This window comes from Saccopteryx leptura, chromosome 6 (assembly GCF_036850995.1).
Source record: "Saccopteryx leptura isolate mSacLep1 chromosome 6, mSacLep1_pri_phased_curated, whole genome shotgun sequence".
Taxonomy (NCBI): Eukaryota; Metazoa; Chordata; class Mammalia; order Chiroptera; family Emballonuridae; genus Saccopteryx; species Saccopteryx leptura.
Window position 1 is genome coordinate 15,128,747 of NC_089508.1, and position 21,459 is coordinate 15,150,205.

The 21,459-nt window shown below is 49.0% G+C and overlaps 1 protein-coding gene across 1 annotated transcript in view; it reads left to right on the plus strand.

The window, feature by feature from the left end:
• KCNK10 (potassium two pore domain channel subfamily K member 10) overlaps positions 1 to 21,459 on the plus strand; it is a 78,431-nt gene that overhangs the window by 4,638 nt on the left and 52,334 nt on the right. The window contains exon 2 of the mRNA XM_066341370.1: positions 2,006 to 2,340. Within this exon, the coding sequence (XP_066197467.1) occupies positions 2,116 to 2,340 (225 nt within the window). The 5' untranslated portion in view covers positions 2,006 to 2,115. The remainder of the gene's footprint in view (positions 1 to 2,005; positions 2,341 to 21,459) is intronic.

Genomic DNA, 21,459 nt, shown 5'->3' on the forward strand with positions numbered 1-21,459 from the left:
CAAAGCGCACCCTGTCCGTGTCCAGGGCAGGAAAGAACTTGAATGTAGCGTCTTCAGGGAAGGGTTAGTTAGCAGGAGCGTAATTCCCAGGGTGCCGATTCTAATTCTTTTTTTTTTTTTAAGATTTTTTTTTAAATTTAAAAATTTTTTTTTTATTCATTTTAGAGAGCAGAGAGGAAGGGAGAGAGAGAGACAGAGAGGGAGAGAGAGAGGAGAGAGACAGAGAGAAAGAAGGGGGGGAGGAGCTGGAAGCATCAACTCCCATATGTGCCTTGACCAGGCAAGCCCTAGGTTTCGAACCGGCAACCTCAGCATTTCCAGGTCGATGCTTTATCCACTGCGCCACCACAGGTCAGGCACTGATTCTAATTCTTAAATCTTTCAGTCAGAGATTCCAGAGAGCTGTATGTTCACGTAAATGAGAAGGCAATGTAACATTTAATGACTTTATTTGGTGGAATAATATTCAATAAAGGCTGATGCTCAGGTTGGTTTCCAAAGAGGAAAGCTGAATTTGAGACTCTAGGAGGAAAAGGCTGGATGTACAAACCCAGATTCCCTGAGGGGGACGTGCCTGTGGCCAGGTGTCGTCCGGGTCGCTGGCGTTGTGAACAAGGAGTGACCTTCCTGCGCTTGTATTTACCGTGAGTGTCCCAGGGCGGAGACTGAGCAGGGTAGTAGCTCTCGCGACTGAGGCTGTTGACCCCGCCGAGGTAATTAGGTTTGTCGTCTCCTAATACTTTATTTACACAACTGTCTGGCGGCACCATGGCAGAGGACAACAATAAGCGTTAGTGATACAAAGAGAGAACAAAGTCACAGTGACATGGCTCTTTCCAGAAACGCATGATAACGTTACCTGTGCAGCACGACCCCAAACTTCCTGCCCCTCCAGGAGAGATTCCAGCTTCCCGCATTTATTTCCAAGGTAATGAAATCGCTCTCGCTGAGACCAGGGACCTTCGAGAATGTCGTGTGTTCTGAAAATCAGGCGAAATTTCCTTCCCAGTGGCTTCTCATTAGGGGAAAACAGAAGGAAAATGTTATTACTGATAGATCAGGAGTCTCAGTCCTCACATTTTCTGTTGAGAAATCCCTTTACGAGGCGTTATTATTCTTGTATGTTTCAGGAAACCAAGTTAATTGGCACAGTCGTCTCTCATCTCTCGTGGCTTCCTTCTTTTCCTGTGGTCACCTTTCTTTTCCTTCTGAGTAATCTTCAGAAACCCAAATTTTCTTAACTCCGTCATATCTTTGACTCCTCTCCCTTGTAGCAAGCTTGCCCTCTTTTCTCTCTTTTGTGACCACAGCCCTGGCTAACGGGGACATTTCAAGTTGCTGGTTGTTCAGTTCCTCTTTGCTTTTTGGTATCACCCGGCCCTCAGTTCTTGGCCAGAGGAGCCAGGTAACCATCTCTTACTTATTTCCTCTCCAAGGTGAACCATATGTCCCCGAGTTATGAATGAGATAGGTTTTATAGGTTTAAAAATGAGCAAGTATTTATAGGCACAGAAAGGTAAAAATAAATTGCATGTTAAGACGAACATCTAAGTTGCATTTAATAGGTAAATGTAGCCGTCCTGGCTTACATACAAATTCAACTTAAAAATAGACGTACACCTATGTGGTTCGTAACCCGGGACTGCCTGTGTGGTGATCTGTCGTGTGTCTCCCATACTGTTTAAACAAGGAAGCTGTGGGAGGAGGCGGATGATGACGGAGACCTAGCTTCCAATTTAGACCCTTGTAGAAAAATATAAGCATTTCAGACTCAATTAAGTACTTTTTTTTACCCCCAACTAAGATTCCTGGTGCTCATTATTTTTTTTAAAACTCAAATAGGCAACTGATCACATTCCCTAAACGTCATGTTGGTGAACCAGTTCTAATCCCCACATTTGAAAGCTGGCTTGAGGAAGACTTCTGCGCTTGATTTCTGAGCAGTGTTGTGTTCTGTGTTTATAAACAAACTCTCTTTTCCCCTGTCTCCTCCCCTGTTTCTCAGTGGCCGTTCCTGCTGCAGCGCCCCCCGTGTGTCAGCCCAAAGGTGCCACTAACGGGCATTACCCGGCCCCACGCCTGTCCATCGCCTCCCGCGCCACGGTGGTAGCCAGGATGGAAGGCGCCTCCCCAGGGGGCCTGCAGACCGTCATGAAGTGGAAAACCGTGGTTGCCATCTTTGTGGTTGTGGTGGTCTACCTTGTCACGGGTGGTCTCGTCTTCCGGGCGCTGGAGCAGCCCTTCGAGAGCAGCCAGAAGAATACCATCGCCTTGGAAAAGGCAGAATTCCTGCGGGATCATGTCTGTGTGAGCCCACAGGAGCTGGAGACGTTGATCCAGGTGAGCAGGGAGCGAGCCAGCCGTACAACTACCTGTCTGTCCCTTGTTGAACAACGTGGAGACAGGGAGACAGCGTTGAACTTGTCTTTCTGGTTCTAGGATTATCTGCCTTTGGTTTTGGTGCTCCTAACGGTCAGAGAGGATCTCTCTGGGGAGGTGACATTTGAGCTGAGACCTCAAAGAAGCCAGAGAGTGAGGCATATGACAAGTGGGGACGGAGCGGCCACACAGGCACTGGCCCTAAGATGGGAGCAGGCTGTGACCTGTAGCACCTGCTCTTTGTGGTGGCCAGAGGTGGCAGGAGACGAAGGGGCTGTGGGTTTTCAAATTCAAGTCCACTTATATACACCAATGAATGTCCTGGTTCTGGTCTGTGTGAGGGGCTGGGGTAAGAGGGGGCCCAGAAGTCAATGAAAGAAGGAATTTTATTTTGAAAATAAAAAAGTACTTATTTAAATTTAAATATACTACACCTGCATATTGTCCTGTGTGCTCACCACCCCAAGTCAAGGCTCCCTCCAGCACCACCTACACCTCCTTTACCCTCTTCTTCCTCCTCCGCCCTCTTTTCCGTCATAATCGTCGTGCTGTTGTCTGGGTCTGTGAGTTTTTAGATTATTTTTTGCTCAATGTCTTTACCTTTTTCCACTCAGCCCCACAAGCCCCCTCCCCTCTGACAGCTGTCAGTCTGTTCTCTCTCTATGAGTCTGTTTCTATTTTGCTTGTTGGTTTATTTTGTTCATTAGATTCCACATATGAGTGAAACCATATGGTACTTGTCTTTCTGTGACTGGCTTATTTCACTCAGCATAATGCTCTCCAGGTCCAGCCATGCTGTTGCAAAGGGTAAGATTGCCTTCTTTATTTTTATGGCCAAGTGGTATTCCATTGTCTAACGTACCACAGCTATTTAATCCACTCGTCTACTGATGGGCACTTGGGCTGCTCATTGGGGTGCACATGCTCTAAAAAGGAAGGAATTTTAAATAAGCTAGGATGTGTTCATCTGTCCAGGTCAATGAGGACCGGGGTTACTTGTAGATCTCCGTCTACTGTGACTAAAGGATTTATACTTGTGTTTATCTCCAGTATTTTGTAGGTTTAAATGTTGAACCTGTATCAGTCAGGCATCAAACATTATGGTTTGCCCATTGGTTCACTGATTCGCTCAGAGGATAAAACTGTCCACACTTATAGACCAGGCAGCATTCTCTCAGGCTAGTCCTTTGAGCAGCACCATATAGGGTACTCCTCACACACACAGTATTTGGGAAGGTTTTTAGTGTGGTGTTTCCTAAGCTGGAAAATACTATTACTGTATTTCCTAAAAGTCTGAAGGGAGTGATCAATAGGTAGAAAATTAGATCAATAGTATTTATCTGGTTATACCAGGACTCTTATCTGGACTGAGTGACCCCCCCCCCTTCATAAAGCTAAGCTGGAAGGTGTGATTAATGTTATTAATAACAAAACAGTATCCAGAGCAGCATAACCCCCATGAAATGCCCAGATAGCTTAGAAGAGCCATGTCTGGGGAGGGATGTTCCAATGAATTAAACTACTTTATAGGGCACCATGGGACTCTGGGGGAGCCCGACAGGCCATTGTCCCTGAAAGGGGAAGAGAGATGGATTGCTGTAGTGGAGGAGACGATTTCATTTGCTCCTTCATTCTTGTGATGGTTCATTCACGTATTCATTAAATTGCTGTGAAGCTCCTATTGTATTAAGTACCGTGCTGGGTGTTGGGGATGGAAAAGATGGGAATAAGATACACCTTGAGCAAGTTATTAACCTCTCTGAGATCCAGTTTATCAATAAAACGTGCCTAAAATCCCCCACCCTTAGGGGGCTGAGAGGATTAAGTTCTATAATTCATGCATAGAGCTTTGAACCGTGCCCGGCACCTGGTGACTGCTCAAAAAAATGATAGCTGTTGATACTGCTGCTGTAGATATTGGTGTTCAGGGTACTCAGGGTTGAAAGCAGTGGTTCTTAATGGTGGAGGGGTTTGCCTCCAGGAGGCGTCCGACAACAACTTCCGGAGGCATCTTTGGTTGTCCCAACTGAGGACGTGCTACAGACATGTTGTTGGCAGAGGCCAGGGATGCTGTTAAACATCTGACGATGTACAGCGTGGTCCCTCGTCACAAAGAACCATCTAGTCCAGCAGGTCAATAGGGTGAGAAATGCTAGGGGAAGAGGCGTGAACACCAGTAATTAGAACTTACTGGCATGGAGCTATTTGAAGTATGTGAAAGAAAAAATTGGAGCCCCAGTGAGGCAAACAGGGAAGATTTTGTGGTTGTCCATCTCCTATGATGATCGTCTTTTGGACTCATTGACAGAGGAAGAAACTGAGGCAGCAGGAGGTGAAGTGACATGTTTGCAGTCACCTGGTCAGGACTCACTCTTGGCCAGGCTCGTGGCACCACACGTTTGAACAGCAACATGGAACATGGGAGGGATTCGTTTGGCAGGCCGTGGTGAAGGGCATCCCAAGGGCATGTGGGCCCTCTGAAGGCTCAGCAGGTGGCGTGGCTGGAGCTGGGAGCTGTGGGAGGCGATGTTAGGAAGGCTGGGGAGGGTGAGAGGCGCTGGATCTGGCAGGGGCCCAGGGAGCCTTGCTGGGGCGTCTGGGCTTTTATGCCATAGGAAGTGGGGGGGGCACCGAAAGATTTTCGCAAGGCAGCGCCATGATGGAAGTTTTCTTTGGACAGGATAACGGTGAGCAATGGGGAAGCTGGGTGGTAGGAAGGAGAAACTGAAGGAGGAAAGACCCGTTAGAAGAACAATGCAACATCACAGATGAGACAGGCGAAGAGAGAAAGGGCCACATTTCAGAGTCTGACAAAGAAAACTTGAGGACTCATTCCCCATTCAGCGGAGCTTTCTGAGTGCCTGGGTGGCTCTCCACTTCCATGTCTGTCCAAGGAGAGGCAGCTAGTGACCAGCATTCTGACTATGGACGCAGCCTTCCCGTGTTAAATCTCTTTACTGTGGTGGGTGTTGTGACTTGGGGAGTCACCCCGGGCCTCAGTTTCCCTTTTGCAAAATATAGATAGTATTAACTTGTTCGGGTGCTCTGAGGATGAGATAAAAAAGAAAGCTCAGTTGCTTTTAGCTATTGTGATTGCCACCGTTTATTTGTTAGAGGAGGCGGAAAGAAGAAACCGGAAAGCCCCTGGGTTATGTGCCTCCGGGGGTTCTGCTAAGAGAAAAGAGAAGAAAGCGCCTGAAAAGCACTTTGGGGCTTCAAATCCTAAATTTTGTAATTGACAAGTTTCTTCATTTTGCTTTTACTATTAACGTGTAAAGACCTCTTCAAGGAAGTCGTCCCCCCCCCCCCCCCCACACTGGGCTGGGCTTCTCCGTACTGCTGGGTCCTTGTGCCTGGAGCTCGGGAAAGGAGCAGTTCCCTGTGCCACTTGGAGGGCCCACCCCGGCCCCCTAGGCAATCATGCTTATCCCGAGCGCTGGTGAGGACACTCAGCCTCATATCTATTTGGAAGACCCTGGGGCTGGCTGAGTTGATCTCTGCTCCTCCTGGTTCTGTTCTCTGTGCAGTTTGAGACAGAGTTTCAGAGAACCTAGGGGACCCGGGAGGCTCAGGCAGCCCCCAAAGAGCAGAGCACTCGGACAGTGTGGTGACCATCGATTCCAAGGTGTGACTGAGGGAGAGGGCCTGTATTCTCCATGCCCGATCGCCACTTGTGCACCCATGAGTCACAGGGATCTTCTAGTGTGTGCCCTGGGGCGAGTCACTTAACCCGAGCTGAGCCACAGCAGTGCAGCCCACAGAGGACACATAGGACCCATCCATCTCTAGAAGCTCCCCCCTGAGACACATGAGCCTGTAAACGGCTGTAATAGGGAAATCCCGCAGAGCTGTTGTACTATTAAAAACCAGCTACTGCTTATTGTTTACTTTCCTCCGGACACTGTTCTAAGTGCCTCGGTCCTTGAGCTCATTTAACCCCTGCCGCAAGCCTACAGGTAGGTTCTGTCATCCTCATTCCATTCTGTGGATGAGCAAACGAATTCTAAGAAGTGAAGTAGCTTACCTGGGTTAAGTAACAGCCAGGGAGTGGTTAAACTGGGATTCGAGCCTTGTGGGGCAGGACTCCGGAGCTCAGACGCCCAGCCATTGTGTTATCCTGCTCACTCGTGTCAGTGACGAGTGCCCGCTACACCATGTCTGGGTCTTTTCTCAAAGCTGCCACTCCAAGGAAAAGACTGGAGGGAGGAGGAGGAGTTATTAGGGAAACCTGGCTGTCTGACACGGTATTTCTGCACTCCAAATGTGGGCTATTGTATTTTCGAAGACGGGGTGTGCGTGTCAAGAAAGGTAAGGGGTAGAAGCATTAGAGTCAGTTGACTTGGTCCCTGTCCCACTGAGCATCAGGCTCCTCCTGTAAAAGTACCGGACAGTCCATTTCATTCGGAATACTGGGAGGAGTGAATGAGATAACCACATCAAGTGCGTAAGGTGTCTAACGGCGTGCCTGGCATGTAGTGGGCATTTAGGGAACATTATTGCCTTCCACCTGTTCCCGCTTTCTTCTCCAAGGTGAAGAAGGGCAGGGGATGGAACTGAATAGACAATCATAAGCAGATCTGGGGTTCTTGCACTTCTTTAAAGTAAGTCGAATATGTTTTTGAAGTCACAGTTTCGGAGAACTCGATTTGACAGTCACTCCGTCCCAGAACTTCTTTGTCTGATGCTTTCACGTGCCACAGTTGCTCGTCTCCCTGTCCCCAGAGTGGCTGTCTTAGAAACCTCTGCCATGACTGTAATCCTCAGAGCTAAAATCATGGGGGCTTCACTGACTGATGGGACGGCACGAGGGCTTGCCCCTGTGTGGACGGTGATCTGTGATAGCCATTTTTCAGGCCGTGAGTTCTTAGAGGTTTGAAGACTTTGTGTGTCTTCACTGTAGCTCCTGTGGTCACCTGGCTGTGGTTTCTCCAGGTAGTGGCTACGTTGAAGGGCGGGGCATTGAATCGGAGTGGGTTCAGTGTTGGATGAGGTACCCACCAGGGAGGATGTGGGGCTTCCCATTGGAGTGTCTACATGTAGCGAAAGCAGCAGGCTTCTTCCCCGCGTGGAGAGTGTCCTAGGGTAGCTTGGCGTGCTCCCCACCCAGAGTTCGCAGGGTCCCACTGCCTCGGAGGCCGACCTTGCCCTCAGCTCACGACAGCCTCTGCCTCAGCAAGTCACTGTATTGCTCAGAATCCTCTTGACCTCAAAATGGTACACTCCTGTTCATGGCAGCTTCTTTGTCTGAAGACGGGATGAAGCTCTCATCTGCCTAGCACGGGCCAGGCCTGGAATTTCCTGGAAGGATGGTCCTTCGTGGGGTGGGGAGGACTCCCTTCTCATCCTCTGATATCTCCCTGTCCTTGACTTGTTCTGTGACTTTAAAAAAAAATTTATTGATTTTAGAGAGAGAGAAACATTGATTTGTTTTCCACTTATTTATGCATTCATTGGTTGATTCTTATATGTGCCCTGACTGGGAATTGAACCCACAACCTTGGTGTATTGGGACCATGCTCTAATCAATTGAGCTACCTGGCCAGGGCCTGCTCTGTGACTTTTTATGTTGGTGAGTAAAACCCTTGCCGCTGAGTTTCACATCGGGAAGGGATTTTTATTCTTTGCTAATAAATGATTGGAGTCTTAGATGCTTCGCTCGATACTCAGCCACAGGCTGGTTCTGAGGAGACCATCTGACACTGTCTCAGCACTGACCCTGCAGGCTGGGGGCTGGGCGGCTTCCGTCTACCCCTGAGCCTCATGTACTCTCCCCTTCCCCATATTACCCACGTGCAGCTGCTGTTCCCGCCCAGTTTGCAGGGGCGAGGCGCCTGGTTCAGCTCTCCCCGCTAGCTATTGGCAAAAGTGGGTCTCTGGACTCCAGATCTCTCTGACTCCAGGACCCCGCACTCTCTTTCTCAGGCCTATCCTTGGCTCAACATGGTGGGGCTAGAGAATGTGTAACTGTATCAAGACAAATCCCTCCTAAGGGAAACTCCATTCGCAGGACAGACTGGGAAGGCTCCCTTCTGACACAGGGCCCCCTCTTCCTTTCTCCCCTGGATTTATGACCTTCCCAACCTGCAGAGAGCGACCATGCATACGCCTAGGACGCTGGGCTGTGGGCCCCTCGCGTACCCACGCCGTTCACTGGCTCTGCTCCTCAGGCCGGACTCCACCATGCTTTAGTGGAGCAGGATTTCCTCCTCGATGTGGTCAGAGGACTGGGTACAATCCTGTGGTCCCGGGCATGGACCCGTGCTGTTGTCGTGGTGACCAAGGCTGCAGTTCCGCAGAAAGGGGAGAGTCAGAGATTCTGAGCTGCCAAACCGTTCTCTCCAGAAGCAGGACGTGTTGGTTCATTTCCGTGACCCATGTGCACTTCCCAAGGCTGTGACCTTTCCCATTCTTCTCTTCTGTCCCGTCCCAAGTCACTCACCCCTTGCTTATTCATTCGTTCATTCACTCATTCAACGAATGTATTGATTGCCTGCTGTGAGCCAGACACAACATTAAGTACTGGGGACATCATCTGAGTAGAAGACAGACATAGGCCCTGTCCTCCTGGAGCTCCTCGCTAGCCTAGGGTGACCGAACATCCCAGGTTTCGTGGTCCTGGAGTGATTGTTAATAGCATTCTTTCCTTTCTGGAAAGTGTCCCGGTTGAAAAGATAAATTCTGTGGTCACTCTACTGACAGGTGGGGGGAGAGGCACACCTTATGCCTATAAGTCGCACAGATAGGTGTAAATAACCCCAGGATGGACGCGGCAAAGGAGAGGGAGGCAGAGCCAGGGGCACCAGAGGGGACTCAGCAGGACGGGGCTCCAGGAGAGGGAGCTGAGAGAGGGTCTGCAGTGGCAGGGGGCTGGGCTGTCTGAGCACCCAGGGTGGAGCAGTGTGGCCTGAGACCCTTAGCAAAGGGAGCTAACTGGGTCCCGATCAGACTGGAGGCAGGCAGGAGCCAAACCGTACCAGGCCTGGCATTGGATTTTATCCTAAGAGCACCGTGAAGCTGTGGCTGTTTCAGATGGCCGGGTGACACGATCTGATCCATCAATTGTCATTTGGTCGCTCATGTAAACAACCTCAAGGGCGGCAGTGGTAATCATGAGCTGGTTTGAAGCCATAGACTCATGGATTCATTCATTTAACAACTAAGCATTGATGGAGTGGCAGCTACGATACTCTGCTAAGGGTTTTGATCTGGATTTCTGAACTGGTTGATCCTCAGAGGTGCCGACACTCAAGTCCGAGGGTCGCCTCTGTGGGCCCTCCGTGGTGAGCGGTGCCATGCTCGGGTCCGTAGCATCAGGCACTCATGTTTGCCTCTATACATTTTAGATCAGGGGTCCCCAAACTTTTTACACAGGGGGCCAGTTCTCTGTCCCTCAGACCATTAAAGGGCCGGACTATAAAAAAAACTATGAACAAATCCCTATGCACACTGCACATATCTTATTTTAAAGTAAAAAAACAAAACGGGAATAAATATAACATTTAAAATAAAGAACAAGTAAATTTAAATCAACAAATTGACCAGTATTTCAATGGGAACTATGCTCCTCTCACTGACCACCAATGAAAGAGGTGCCCCTTCTGGAAGTGCGGTGGGGGCTGGATAAATGGCCTCAGGGGGCCGCATGTGGCCCGTGGGCCGTAGTTTGGAGACCCCTGTTTTAGATACTGTTAGGTAATCATCATTCTTCTCATCTGTCCCCTTCCCATGACTGTCAGCTCCTTCAGGTCGAGTCTGTGTCTTTTATATGTCCCTGCTGCCTGGCACTGTGGCCGGCCCAAAGGAGACACGTCCAGTTTGAGGAAAGAGGGTATGAATGGGGCCGTGCCAATCCATTTTGGAGACCAAGAGCCCTTCCTTTAAAACCTTTGAGCAACAACGCAGAAGATGATACTGTTTCTGTGCAAGAGAAGACCTTTCTTTTCCCTCCGGTTGTCAAGAGTCCTCCTTTCAAATCATCTCTCTGTCTTCTTTATGCAGAAGTGGGTTCTCCTAGTGTCTCTAACCCCTAAAGCTTTACAGAGTTAGGATTGGAAGGATTGAGGAGAGCATGGCACCTGACACACCCATTCACCAGCCGTGGAGATCCTTGCCGTGAGTGGGAGGTCAGAGCTGGAGGAGTTTTTCCTTGCCTTGCCCAGTGGCCTTTGTGCAGGAAGTTTAGGCCACAACGCAGGCGGCAGGTGACCTCTGGTGAGTGCAGGTTAGGACTCTCTGAGCCCAAGGACGCAGCTCTGCTGAGAGGAAGCGACCTCCCCCAGCTGCTGCCCTGAAGTCAGAGGCCTGCCCTTTCTCCAGCGAAACCCTGTCGTGCAGAAGAGACCGTTCACGGTGTGCAGGATGGGGCTTGCCGCCTCTGGCCTGTCTCTGCAGGCCTCCGCTTCATCATTATTATTGTTTTCATCCCTGATTCTTCATTTAGTGAAGAAGGTCTAAAGCTTTTAAGCCAGAAATTAAAGAGCTAATGGAAATTGGCAGGTCGCTGGAAAAATGAATTTTCAAATGGGAATTCAGCGTTCCCACAAAACTCCCATAAAAAGAAAACAAAAACTCAGAGATGAATGCTACTGTGTTTACATTTATATACAAATGTGCACGTGTTCACGCCTTCTTTAAAGTGGAGTGAGGGTCCCTGTTAGTGAGATTTTGATTGTGTGTGGCTCGTGCAGTTACTTCCATTCCTTATAATCAAATTTATTCATTTAGAAAACTAATATATATTTCCTGAATGCCTGTCACGAAGCAGGTGCTGTGTTAGGCTTTGGTGATCAGAGAAAAACATCACGAAAGGTGCAAGATGTCCTCCGGGGGCTTCTGGTCTAGTATAGTCGTGCGGCTAGCTAACCCTCATGTGGTGTTGGCTGTGGCCAGGCACTGCTCTGCGTGCTTTCTGTATTTTAAGTCATTTAATCTTTACAGCAATCCTTTGAGGTAGGGTTAAGCATTCAAGGAGCAGAGAAAAGAAATAACTTGCCCCAGCTTACGTGAGAAGTAAAAGCAGAATTAGTCACGGGCTCCAGAATCCATGGATTTAACCACAACGCTCTGTTGCTGGTTGGGGAGACTGGCTGGGCTTGGCTAGTTAGTTCGAGCCCAACCTGACTGGTGCTGGAAGATAAGGAAACACTCAGGTTTCTTTGCACAGAGCAGCAGTCTCTGACTCAACCCGTGAGACCCCCAGAAGTACCTTCATTCACCTGTGACGAGACTACCGAGCACACAACGACTATCTGTCAGCTCTGCTCTGTGGGGACATGGCTTTTCGCCTCCACGTCAGGGGCACAGGCTGGGTCAATACAGTCTCCTCCCTCTCTCCCTCCCTCCCTTCCTTCCTCCCTTCCTTCCTTCCTTCCTTCCTTCCTTCCTTCCTTCCTTCCTTCCTTCCTTCCTTCCTTCCTTCCTTCCTTCCTTCCATTCTAACAAAGTTAGAAGCAGGGGGACAGAGAGACAGACTCCTGCATGCACCGGACTGGGATCTACCCAGCATGCCCACCGGGGACATTGCTCTGTTGTGGCCTGAGCTATTCTAGTGCTTGAGGCAGAGGCCATGGAGCCATCCTCAGCGCCCAGGCCAACTTTGCTCCAATGGAGCCTTGGCTGCGGGAGGGGAAGAGAGAGATAGAGAGAAAGGAGAGGGGTAGGGGTGGAGAAGCAGATGGGCACTTCTCCTGTGTGCCCTGGCCAGGAATCGAACCCTGGACTTCCACACAATACAGTCTCTTTAAAACCACTGTCCACGAGCTATCTGTCATCCAGGTCTGCATCCGTCCATATGGTGAACATCTGTTCTCTTTCCTTCTTGCTGAAAATGGGCAGAAGGGATGAAAAAGCTTGCTGACGCAGCTTAACTTTACTGAGTAAATGAGGGTGTAACCTTTTGTTCTCTGAAAAATGAGGACCAGGGTACAAATCGCCACTTCCCTAGATTGCCTTTTTTGTTTGCAGGTGCGGAGGTGACATAACAGATGAGCTTTAGAAAAATGTTTGAAAGCCGGACAGACATCTGAGGGAGACAGGAGCAGGCCAGAGCTAAAAGGGCAGACTCTTCACCGGGTCCCCACTCTGCCCCTTACTAGCTGCTGCCACTGTGGGCAAATCACTTCCGGCTCTGTGATTTCATTTAGAAAACGGGAATAATAATAGGGTTTATTATGACAAGATTATTTTGTGAGGGCTGCATAAAATAAAACGGCACGTTGCAAGTGCTGGCAACTATAATTATTTTTATGAGACTTCTGGAACTTCCTTCGGAGTCCCCCAGAGTGTCTCCACGTCTGTTTCTGTCCCCCATCGACACTGTGGTCATCAGAGAGGTGCTGACCTTCTCTGAGGGCGCACAGGAAATGACATGTTCATTTGGGATTAAGATTGAACGCTCAAGAGCAAAGAAGAGTCTGAGTAAACAGCTACAGCAAAAACAAGATGGCAGGGCCCTGGCCAGTTGGCTCAGCGGTAGAGCGTCGGCCTGGCGTGCGGGGGACCCGGGTTCGATTCCCGGCCAGGGTACATAGGAGAAGCGCCCATTTGCTTCTCCACCCCCCCTCCTTCCTCTCTGTCTCTCTCTTCCCCTCCTGCAGCCAAGGCTCCATTGGAGCAAGGATGGCCCGGGCGCTGGGGATGGCTCCTTGGCCTCTGCCTCAGGCGCTAGAGTGGCTCTGGTCGCGGCAGAGCGACGCCCCGGAGGGGCAGAGCGTCGCCCCTGGTGGGCGTGCCGGGTGGATCCCGGTCGGGCACATGCGGGAGTCTGTCTGACTGTCTCTCCCCGTTTCCAGCTTCAGAAAAAAAAAAACAACAACAAAAAAAACAAGATGGCAGGAGCATTGTTATTTTTGTTTTGGTTCCCCCCCACCCCATCATGGTTTTAATCACCTGTGAAAGTTCAGACTCTCCCCAGGGCAGCGGCAACGGAAGGAATGGTGATCTTTGATTTCGCTCACGCCGCAATGACTCAGAATTCCAGGGGCTGCTTTGGCAGCCCAGTCAAACAATGTTTCCCCAGAAATTGGCTAGATTCATCTGTGATAGGAATGACCTTCAGTGCAGAGATCGCGGGGCGTGCATCACGCATGCTCCCCGGGACCGGGGCAATTTTTCAACCTTGCTTGGCAGATTTGTTATTGAGTCCGTGGAGTTTTGAGTCCAAGCGGAGATAAAAGGTGACAGGCTGAGAGTTTATTGATCTTAGCTGAGCACCTCTGCTCGCTTCCTTCGTGGGCTTGACGCTTTCCTTCTGGCTGAAACTTTCTCTTATTTCATCCTTCCACCTAGCGAAAGACAGAGACAGTGAAGTCTACCCTGTTCGGCTCAGTTTGGAAGGTAGAAGAGCTCCCCCCAATTACAGCTGGATTCGCACATGAACTTGTTCAGATAGATTAGTCCCGGGGGTAGACCGAGGTGCTGATGAACTGAGCTGTAGAACATTTCAGCCCCAGAGGATGAACTCGCGGTAACAAGTAAAGTGAGCTTGTCCGAGACCCTCAGCTCTGGGTGTGTGGTCCAGTTCACCTCGGGTTTCTCCCTCCCTGTTCCCGAAACGGGTTTCCCATGTGTCCCGTGCGTCCTGCAGCTGGCCTTGACCCCAGATTTGTGGCCGGCTGTGAAGTTCTGATGGAGGCCTGCTGCCTGGCTGCCCCCGGGACCCGCGGGAAGGCTAATGTTTGCACATAACTGGATACTTAGGAGAGCAGGAAAATAAACACTGTTGTGATGTCCACCATGGCCTTTTTATGGCCCGGCCTGGCTTTCGTGTTTATTTGAGGTGATGCGGCCGTAGGATGGCCTGTCCGCTCAGGCCGGCACCGGCCTGACTGCCACGTTGGCCGTCTGCTTGGGCGGGGGTCAAAGGCACGGCTGCATCAGTCCCCTTCCCCTTCTCCCCCCACCTCTCCTGGACCCTCGAGGTGCCCAGCCTGGGTGGGAGCTGGGCTGCTCTCCCCAGAGACGGGAGGGTCCGAGATGGGAGACAGGGGGACCCGGAGGGTGGACAGGGGCTCTCCCCAGAGACGGGAGGGTCCGAGATGGGAGACAGGGGGACCCGGAGGGTGGACAGGGGCCGCCTTCCCAGCACTTGGGACGGCACTCTTCCTCCTGACAGTGCTGACAGCATCCACACGCCGGCTCTGCCGTGCACTGGATGTGGGCCCATGGACACTTGTCCAGGTTCCATGTGTCCCGTGGGGACGGTAGCAGCGACCATCTCAAGGGGTCCTCAGGAGGATTCGCTGAGTTAACCTGTGTGCTCGTCAGCGCCCAGAAGGGATTTCTGTACGATTATTAGTATTATCATATATGAAATGACAGGCACACTATCCAAAATCAAATACCCATAAAAAAAAATCCCTGCAAGGAAGGTCCTTTATTTTACAGATGAGGGCACTGAGTCTCAGAGAAGTTTAGTGACTTGCACAGGCCGAACATTGGCCTTCTTATCCACAGCATTTCTCTGTTGCAAGAGAAAGACGAGCTGCTTACACGCTGTACCTGTCTGTACGGAAGCAGACTTCTTGGCACCGGCCACAGAACTGCCTTGCTGGGGTGGGGGCGGATTTTGTCTCTGATCCCCTCCCTCTGCTGTTTGAAACCATGTGTTGTGTGTGGCCTTGGCCGGGGAGTGAGGCTGCCCCCCCCCCCGCTAGCCTAGTCCCCGGTGAAATACTGACACGTGCAACACCTCTGAAGCAGGAGAAATAAAAAGCACCTGTGGCAAACAGATTAAAAGCATCCTTCCACTTCCTACCTGAGGCCCTTCCGCTCCCCGCTGTGTGAGGAAGGGTGCTGTGGGCTTTTGCATCATTAGGGGCGACCTCAAGGCGGAACGCCTGCGGTCTGCCAACCTCTGTCTGCCTCCCAGGGCCTGTGGCTCTTCTCCTGTCCGTTAACGGTGCAAAGCATGCTTACTTTTAATGTATTTATGAAGCCACTGTCACATCCACCCCACCATGCTGCCACAACCCCTGGCTCACTGTCTGTGCCATGAATCTCTTCGCTGACGGGGACTGAGAATACCGCAGACACAGAGCCACCTTTGTGCCCTCTGATGGAGGGTCCTCTCCTTTTGTCCCAGTGGTGTAAGCTAGGAGTAAAGGGACCGTACATCCTGGGTTACACCTGCCCTGTGGTTGCAGCCCGATTAGGAACAGAGCCCCCTTTCACTCTGCAGGTATCCTGGGTTGAGCCGTGAATCAGAGGGCTCACCCTAGCCATCAGCGTCCACGCACGTGGCACCCGTCGGTGGTGTTCTTTAGCCAATCTCAGACGAGCTGAGTGATTATTGTGCGTCTTTCTTTTTGGTGCCACATAAGGAAACAGATTATCTCAGTGAGTACACAGATCATAGGAGAAAAGCCACAGACAGTTAGTGGTCCCCTGTGGGTCATCATTCATCTCAGTGTAGTGCTAACACTCACGGATGGTATCTCACGCCATCTAGAGAGTGATTTACGCAGCCTGGCGTTGCCTTATGGGATTACAGCACTAGGGGCAGCTGGGGAAGGGGGTCAGGTAATTGTTACGCTCCCTTCTCTCTTCCTTCATGTCAACCTCAGACCCGCCTCGCTTGTGAGAGGCTGCGGTTTCTCTCTCTTACCTTTCAGGTGGTCCTGATGCAAAGAGTAGGGGGAGGATGGAGAGAGGGAGAGCTCTGATCTTTAAGCCGAAGAGTACACAGCTCAGTTGCATCATCTACTATCTATGTGTTCTGACATTTCTAATGGGCTTGCTTATCTTCACTTTTACAGCCTGAATGCAGGGAAAGAGACAGAGGGAGGAAGAGAGAGAGAGAGAGAGAGAGAGAGAGAGAGAGAGAGAAGCTTAAAAGCAAATGCATTTAATTTTAAAATGTTTTGTTGAGTTCAAACAATTGAGATCATTAGAAAATATTTTAGCAGCTAAACTTAGAACTAGGAACCCCATCAGAAATGTGTTTATCAAACTAAAAATTATGCTATTAATTCAAGTGATAGTCGTTCTTATTGCGTTTTCCCTGTATGGACATAACCTGAGTTTGCTGATTGATTTTAATGCTGGTGATTTGTTGGAGTCTTTTTGACTCATCAGATCTGATAGAATCAAGCCTCATTCCCAGGATAGGGGATTGTCTAAAGCAGGGGTAGTCGACCTTTTTATACCTACCGCCCACTTCTGTATCTCTGTTAGTAGTAAAATTTTCTAACCGTCCACCAGTTCCACAGTAATGGTGATTTATAAAGTAGGGAAGTAACTTTACCTTATAACATTTATAAAGCAGAGTTACAGCAAGTTAAAGCATATAATAATAATTAGTTACCAAGTACTTTATGTCGGATTTTCGCCAAGTTTGGCAGAATAAATCTTTATGAAACAACTTACTATAGTTAAATCTATCTTTTTATTTATACTTTGGTTGCTCCGCTACCGCCCACCATGAAAGCTGGAACGCCCACTAGTGGGCGGGAGCGACCAGGCTGACTACCACTAGGGGATGGTAGGGACCACGCTGACCACTACTGGTCTAAAGCCTTAGCAAGGGCTCAGTGACTCATTGAAAGGCTTGTCTTTCTCCTTCTTACTTCTGATTCTAGATCATGCTCTGAACCCACTGTGCCCGTAACAAACCTTATATTTAATTTCTACAAAACTGGTTCCCAAAGGCATTTGCGTGTGTAGCCTACTTTACTGAAGATTTGGGGGGAATGGGAGAGGAATTTATATCATAGAAGAAGCAGTTAAAGTTGGATAATGGATGGATGTGCTCTTCAAGAGTCCTGGACAGTCCTGGAACCGACCTTGCGCCTCTCACGTGCTAGCTGACACTCCTTCCTCTCTCTCCCTTTCCCTTTCTCAGGGCTTTCTCTCTCTGCTCTGTGGTACCGCCTCCCTCTCAGGGTATGCAATCAACCATTTCCAATTTTTATTTATTTATTTTTAAATTTAAAATTTTAAATGTTTATTTTATTGATTGTCAGAGGAAGGGAGAGAGAGAGAGAGAGAGAGAGAGAGAGAGAGAGACAAGAACATGAATCTGTTCCTGTATGTGCCCTGACCAAGGATCGAACTGGCAACCTCTGCACTTCAGAACGATGCTCTAAGCACCCGAGCTGTCTGGCCAGGGTTAAATTTAAGTTTTAATGCAGCACAGTTAGGCTCTCATCAGCTCCAAGAGCCAAAATGAAGTTGGGTGCCTCCACTTCTAAGGAAGTGGTCTGATGAGAACTGATCCCTTGGGAGGTCCCTTCTGTGAATTCTTTGACAAAGGCAGTCCTCTTCCCTCCCCTCTGTCTGGAGGTGAGCAGGCTGTGCGAGAGGAGGAGGGTGTTCTGGGTACTATAGGCAGAGGAAAGGGCCAAATCCTGGCTCTACCTCAGGCAGGGTTTCAATTCTGACTCCTCTATTCCTGGCTGTGTCACCGAGGGCACGTTCCCTACCGTATTTCCCCATGTCTAACACACACCCTTTTTCAAAACATTTGGGGTCTAAAAACTGGGTGCGTCTTATACAGTGGCTGTAGACTTTTTACTTGTATTTCCCGCTTTTTCGCGTTTGTTGTCTTTCAAATTTCGGGCCCTGAAATGAAGGTGCATATTATACGTGGGAGCATCTTATACATGGGGAAATATGGTAACTTTCCTGAGACTGTTTTCTTACCACTCCAGTGGAGGATAATTTTACTTCTTTTTGCAACTCTTAGAAAGAATAAAACTGAGTAACACCCAAGTTGTACAAAGGTTGAAATGAAATAACACTTCCATCTACCTGGCTCAATGCAGACAGTTCACACGTTAGTTTCCTTTCCTTTCAACTGATAAGCACTTTCCTTAAGGGTTACATATGTATACATCAAATATTTATAAATTGCATAATTAAAAAAACCCACGGAACTTGAAAAGTGACCTTGCTTTGGATTTTTTGATGAAACGATCATTTTTGTTTGTCTTTGCTGCAAATCTGTGCGGCACTGGATCAGCTTACGATGTTTCTATGCAACACTCAGCACAGTGAGACTTGAGGGAAACCAAGCTCTCTCTGCAGCTTCATAGCAGTTGTAAATATCAGGCTTTGATGGTGCGATTTGAGGTCCCTTCAGTGACAGAGGCCCAGAGCTCTTACTGAGGTGTTATTTCCAGGTGGGCCCATCAGAGCTGAATAGATAATGGGGAGATAAACACAGGTAAGGCCTGTGGCTCGGCCTGATGGCACTGGGAACGCAGGGAAAGTGGATATTCTGCTAGCAGAAAGGACTCGCCATCTGTCTTTTCTCTAAAGCAGAGCAGAGCACCTGATGAATAAATGATTGCTGTCGCTGAGGCCAATTTAGACCATTGGCAAAGACAGCCCACACGCGCCTTGTGCAGCTGGATTTTAAATTCTGGGGTGCCAGGGTGTGTGGCAGAAACAGTGGCCAGCATAGTAGTTCATGTTCTTAGAGGTAGGAACAAATCAATTAGAGACTTAAACAAAAGAGAATTTTTTCTATTGTCAGTTGTCTAGGGGTCTGCCAAATCTAGCCCACAGCCTGGTTTTGTACAACACACAAACTAAGAACGGTCTTTGCATATTTAAAGGGTTGTAAAAGGTTGTAAGAAGGGGAAAATCTGCAACAGAAACCATGCATCCCTCACAAAAGCCTGAAATATTTATTATCTAGTGCTTATTACCATGATGGCGAACCTATGACACTCGTGTCAGCACTGACACATGTAGCCATTTTTGATGACACGTGGCCACATGTGGCCGCATACCAGAGAAGTATGGGGCTGCATGCCGAGAAGGACGTCTCATCCTCGGCTCCTGCTCGGCCAGGTGCGTAGCCGAGGATAAAACATTTGCTGTAGTGTAGACACTCTGTGCGGGAGGTCTGTAGGCCAAAACAACAGAACTCCGGCACAGAGCATCTAGTTCTAGGACTTCCGGTTAGGCCGTTAGGGGATCTTTGACCTCACTTCCAGCTGGCGGAGCAGGGAGCAGGGGAATGCCGCGGGGGACCCATCTCTGGGGGCCCTGTGATCCCCGTTACCAGCAACCACATAACCTCAACAACCATCATCCAATCTACTGTTCTGGGGTGTTGTGGATTTCTGATTGACCATCATTACTGAGATAAGTGAGGGGGAGGCTGGGAGAGGCGAGGGCCTGTGCTATGGGTGCCATTTCCCACCATTAGAAATAGCAGCAGCCATCTTAATTTACATAAGATGCAACTTGCAGAATTTCAAGACAGCATCTGGGCTCAGGTGTTTGTCGACTTGAGGTCAAAGCTTGAGAATCTGGAAAGGTGCCGCTTGGAGAATCAAGAGGAGTGCCACTATGAACAGGAAATTTAGAGTGCCTGGAACCAATTACCAGACACTTTTAGCACCCTGAAAAATATAACAATGGCTTTACTCACAATTTTCCCCTCTACGTTCTTTTGTGAGACCTTATTCTCAGTGTTAAATAATATCAAAACCAACAAAAGAAACAGATTGACAGATGAAGTTAGTAGCGCTTGCTTGAGCTTGAAGTGTACAAAATACCAACCTTCAATTGAAGATTTAGCCAATGAAATTCAGCAGCAAAAAAGTCACTAATAGGCAGGTTAGTTAAAGAATTCCCCCTCCCCCTCACTTATCTTAGTTCACGGGCACCCCACACAAGTTAAATAATATCAAGACCAACAAAAGAAACCAACTGACAGATGAACAAAGAAGTCACTAAGCAGGTAAGTTAAATAATTAGTTTTTGGTTTATTAAATACAGTTATATATTACAATTATACATTGTTGTTATTTAAACTATAAATATCGCGAAATTATGGTTTTTTTCTCGAAGTGACACACCACCCGAGTTATGCTCGGTTTTTTTGGCGAATTTTGACACACCAAGCTCAAAAGATTGCCCATCACTGGCTTATGAAGAAGGGTCGCCGATCCCTGGTCTAGAGAGTCTGAAATATCTCCGATGCATGAGGGCCACATAGAAGGGTGACTGATTTTTTTCACTTGTAATCTGACTTGTGGCAACCATGTCTGTTTTCACACGGGCATTGGCGGGGTAACTATAATCCCATTTCAATATTTAATTGTGTCTTGTTAGCTCCCCAGGGGGTTGTCCCGGGGAGCAGAGTCTCTTGTTCTAGAAGCAGCTCTGTGTCGGTCCCCTCCCTCTGACGCTCCCACCTGTCCCTTCCTCACCACCGCTCACCTGCTTGCTCTTCCTCCCCTCTCCTCTGGCCCGAAAGGGGTTGGCGGGTCCAGCTCAGAGGCCTGCTGAGAGATTTCACCCTACGCTGCCCATGCCTCCCGGAAGGAGCAGGCAGGCCTGGGTTGGACCCTGCAGCGTGGAACTTTAGAGGAGGGCATGAGCGAAGGTCCAGACGTGTGAGGGACCGTCTTGTGTTGTGTCCTGCCCCGGCTGGAGGCTTCGGTGGTGTGAGATGAGGGTGTTTCATCAATGTGTCGATTTATTGGGAATTTAAGAAGTATGAGATTCCAAATCCAGCAGTCAGGAAGGAGTCACTGTCGTTATTTTAAAAAGGAACACTGTGTGTGTGTGTGTGTGTGTGTGTGTGTGTTGGGGGGGCAGTGAAATTGGCCAAGTGCATTGAGCTAAGTGCTTTACATGGCCCATCTCATTTAATCCTCACAACAACTCTGTGGGGAAAAGTATTATTATTCCAGTTTTCAAAGGAGGAGATTTGGGTTTAGAGAGGTTAAAATAACTTGCCCAAGGTTCTGGACTTAGTAACAGGCAGAGCTGGTGTAGTCTGAGCTGGGAGCCCAAGCTCCGACCTCCTGTATGGTACTCTCACAGCGAGCTCAGTGTAAAGCATGCTAACAAAACAGAAAAGCGTCAAAGCAGCGGAAACCCTGTCTTCTAGAAATGGCGCTTTGGGTGACAATCCTTCTGACATCTTCCTATGTATATGCAAATCAGTGTATATGGAACCTGCATAACCCAGGGCTGGATTGCATAAATCTGTGCCTGCAAATTGTACATAAATGGCTCCATAAAATATACCCGAGTCCCACCCCTCCCTGCCACAGATGTACACCTACAACTAATTTTCTAACTTTAATTAGTGGGTGTATAGCGTTTCACTTTGTGACT